Below are 2,587 nucleotides of genomic sequence, written 5' to 3'. Positions count from 1 at the left end.
ACAGGAGAAAACAGCAGGTGTCTATGGATTATTAAATGTCCTTATGGGACAGTGAAAGTACTAAGTCATGTATAGATGATGAAATGCTGCACAGGGTTTATTGATGGAATCTCATTGGCCAGCCAGGTCTTAAGGGGCGGAGCATGACTACAGTCTGTTACAATGGGATCAGTGGATTACGAACAATCTAACTGTATTTATGTCACTTCATTTAATTAAACAAGATCATCTTCTCTCTCCAGGTTTGACTACTCCATGTGTGCAGATGGCATTTTAAAATGAGAATTTAAGGTCACAGGTCCACATTTTTAAGCAGTACTCCCTTTGTAACTCTGATGATGTGCTGTATCCAACGATAATAGTTACCAACCTGGGTGTACACACTGTACTTCCCTTTCTTGGCACATTCTTCTCCCCAACTGACAATGCCTGTGAGGAACCAGGTGTTGTGGTAGCGCATGGCATGAGGTCCTCCGCTGTCCCCCTGACACGCGTCTTTAGGAGAATCTGAGTATCCAGCACAGAACATGAAGTATGTGATCAGGTCACTGCTGCTTTCCTTACAGACTGTTCTGTCGACATAAAGCAACTCAACCTTCTGTAAAGTCACTGCACTTCGGCCTTGGAAGCGCAGACAGCCCCAACCACTGACAGTAGCCAGAGATCCAGACTGCAGCAGTGAGTTGGAGAAGAGCATGGGTCCCAAGCAGATGGGACTTATTTGGGGTAAAACAGATGGGGCTATGCAGCCGCAACAAGGCAATGTCATGATTGTAGAGGCTTACTTTGGAGTCATAACGGGGATGTGAGATGAAACGGGTGATGTTCAGATTCTGTTCTGTGCCTTCAGTCTTGGAGACGTCATGCTCCCCTGTGAAACATACAGTAGTTGTTTAGTTTAATAATATTATTAATAACTGGTCTTGGATCTGTAAAAATGTCAGAAAAAAACATCTACAGATTCTTAAAGGGGTCATATGATGCGATTTCAAGTTTTCCTTTCTCTTTGGAGTGTTACAAATACAATGTATCATATTTATAATATATATCTAAATATTATTTCTTATAAATCTGACAAATTGTACTAAAAAAGTAAAAAACTTAATATTTTCTAAAAACAAGCCTTTGTAATCCCCTAACTTGCTTAAGGATGTTTAGATATTTTTACTGAAATACAAAAAATATTGATGAAGAAAGTAATAATGCTGTGTATGCTGTGATTACATTTAATACATATTCACTATTTGTTGTCATATTTTACATTTAAATAGATTTTAAATATATGTATTTTTATTTTTCATTTTTAATTATTTTATGTATTTAAATATTGGCGCCATACATCATTAATTTAATCAGTATTTCCTTGGCTGTTGTTCTGGTCTTACCAACTCTGATGTAGAAGGATCCATTCTGGCTTCCTAGACAGTGGGCTGCAGTAATGACCCATGACTGTTTGAGAATGGAGCCTCCACAGAACACCTGCTGTGTTGAGTGCGCCACCAGCGCTACCTAGAGAGCAGCAGTCAACTGGGATAAATGCATAGCCGCGGGAACGTATTTTGAGCTGGGGGGGGCATTCATTTTGTCAATGCAAGGTAGATGTTTAATATATGCGAATTTGCCATTGTACTATTTTATGGCTGATGTGTTTTAATTAAGATAATAAACCACAAACCGCAAGCCCCGGGCCCATATGCAAAAAATGTAATGGGCTCCAACTCGATTAACTTAACTTAGGCCCTATTGTTGATTTTTCGGAAGTAAATAAAGTTACGTGAATCGTGACTATTCACAAGCTGTTTTATTTAGGGTAGGCTATAGGCTAATGCTTGGAAATGTTGTTTAAAGTTTTCAAGTCCATTCATTATTTGTAGCACGCAAGCCACCTAATGCTGCATATGAATCTATTATATTTTCTTTTTAATATTTGCAGCACGAAATAAACATGAATATGTGAATGCATGTTGAAAAAAATCAGAACAACTTAATACAAACGAATGTCTCATGAATCGATCAATCAGAGTTTAAAAAAAAAAGAAAGAATGACGGATGCCACAGACTTTTCTTTTTTAGAGTAGGCCTATGGGTGGAATTTTCACATTATATAACATGATTTTATTATCTTAATTTTAACTTTATTCTTAAAATATTATGACATTAATTGTATTTATTTAGTTATTTTTAAACATGACACAAAATGCTGCCGTATAGGCTACTGAATGCAAACACAATTTGGGCACATCAGCCCCAAAAACAAACAAACAAAAAAATAATAATTAAATAGGCACAGAACACACAGAAGCGCTGTCTCGGCCGCGCGCCCGCGCGATCCCAGTTCTGCCTGCGCCTTAATTGTTAAATACACACACAGCTGTCAAAATGTCAATCGTGTGGAGTATCTCGCATAAATACAGTCGTTATGGCTTAAGGGAACGTAAACAGGTGGGTGAAAATCGGATATGTGTCAGTATATTATATTCATTCGGTCTTAAAGGGACAGCAGCCTAATTAAATACCTGTGTCTCATTAAAGGGGTCATATGATGTTGCTAAAAAGAACATTATTTGGTGTAATGAAATGTGTTTCT

At 37.6% G+C, this 2,587-nt stretch overlaps 1 protein-coding gene across 1 annotated transcript in view; it reads right to left on the bottom strand.

Annotated features, from left to right (window-relative positions):
- Positions 1-292: 292 nt before the first annotated feature.
- The window catches only part of LOC107752057 (coagulation factor IX-like), a 6,146-nt gene continuing 3,851 nt past the window's right edge, over positions 293-2,587 (bottom strand). The window contains exons 7-9 of the mRNA XM_016567907.1: positions 1,386-1,509; positions 786-871; positions 293-670 (exon numbers count right to left, since the gene is read on the bottom strand). Coding sequence (XP_016423393.1) covers positions 293-670; positions 786-871; positions 1,386-1,509 — 588 coding nt within the window. The remainder of the gene's footprint in view (positions 671-785; positions 872-1,385; positions 1,510-2,587) is intronic.

The sequence above is a fragment of the Sinocyclocheilus rhinocerous genome, unplaced genomic scaffold, assembly GCF_001515625.1.
Source record: "Sinocyclocheilus rhinocerous isolate Xijiao unplaced genomic scaffold, SAMN03320098_v1.1 scaffold662, whole genome shotgun sequence".
NCBI classification, from domain to species: Eukaryota; Metazoa; Chordata; class Actinopteri; order Cypriniformes; family Cyprinidae; genus Sinocyclocheilus; species Sinocyclocheilus rhinocerous.
This window is presented reverse-complemented; position numbering and strand designations above follow the sequence as displayed.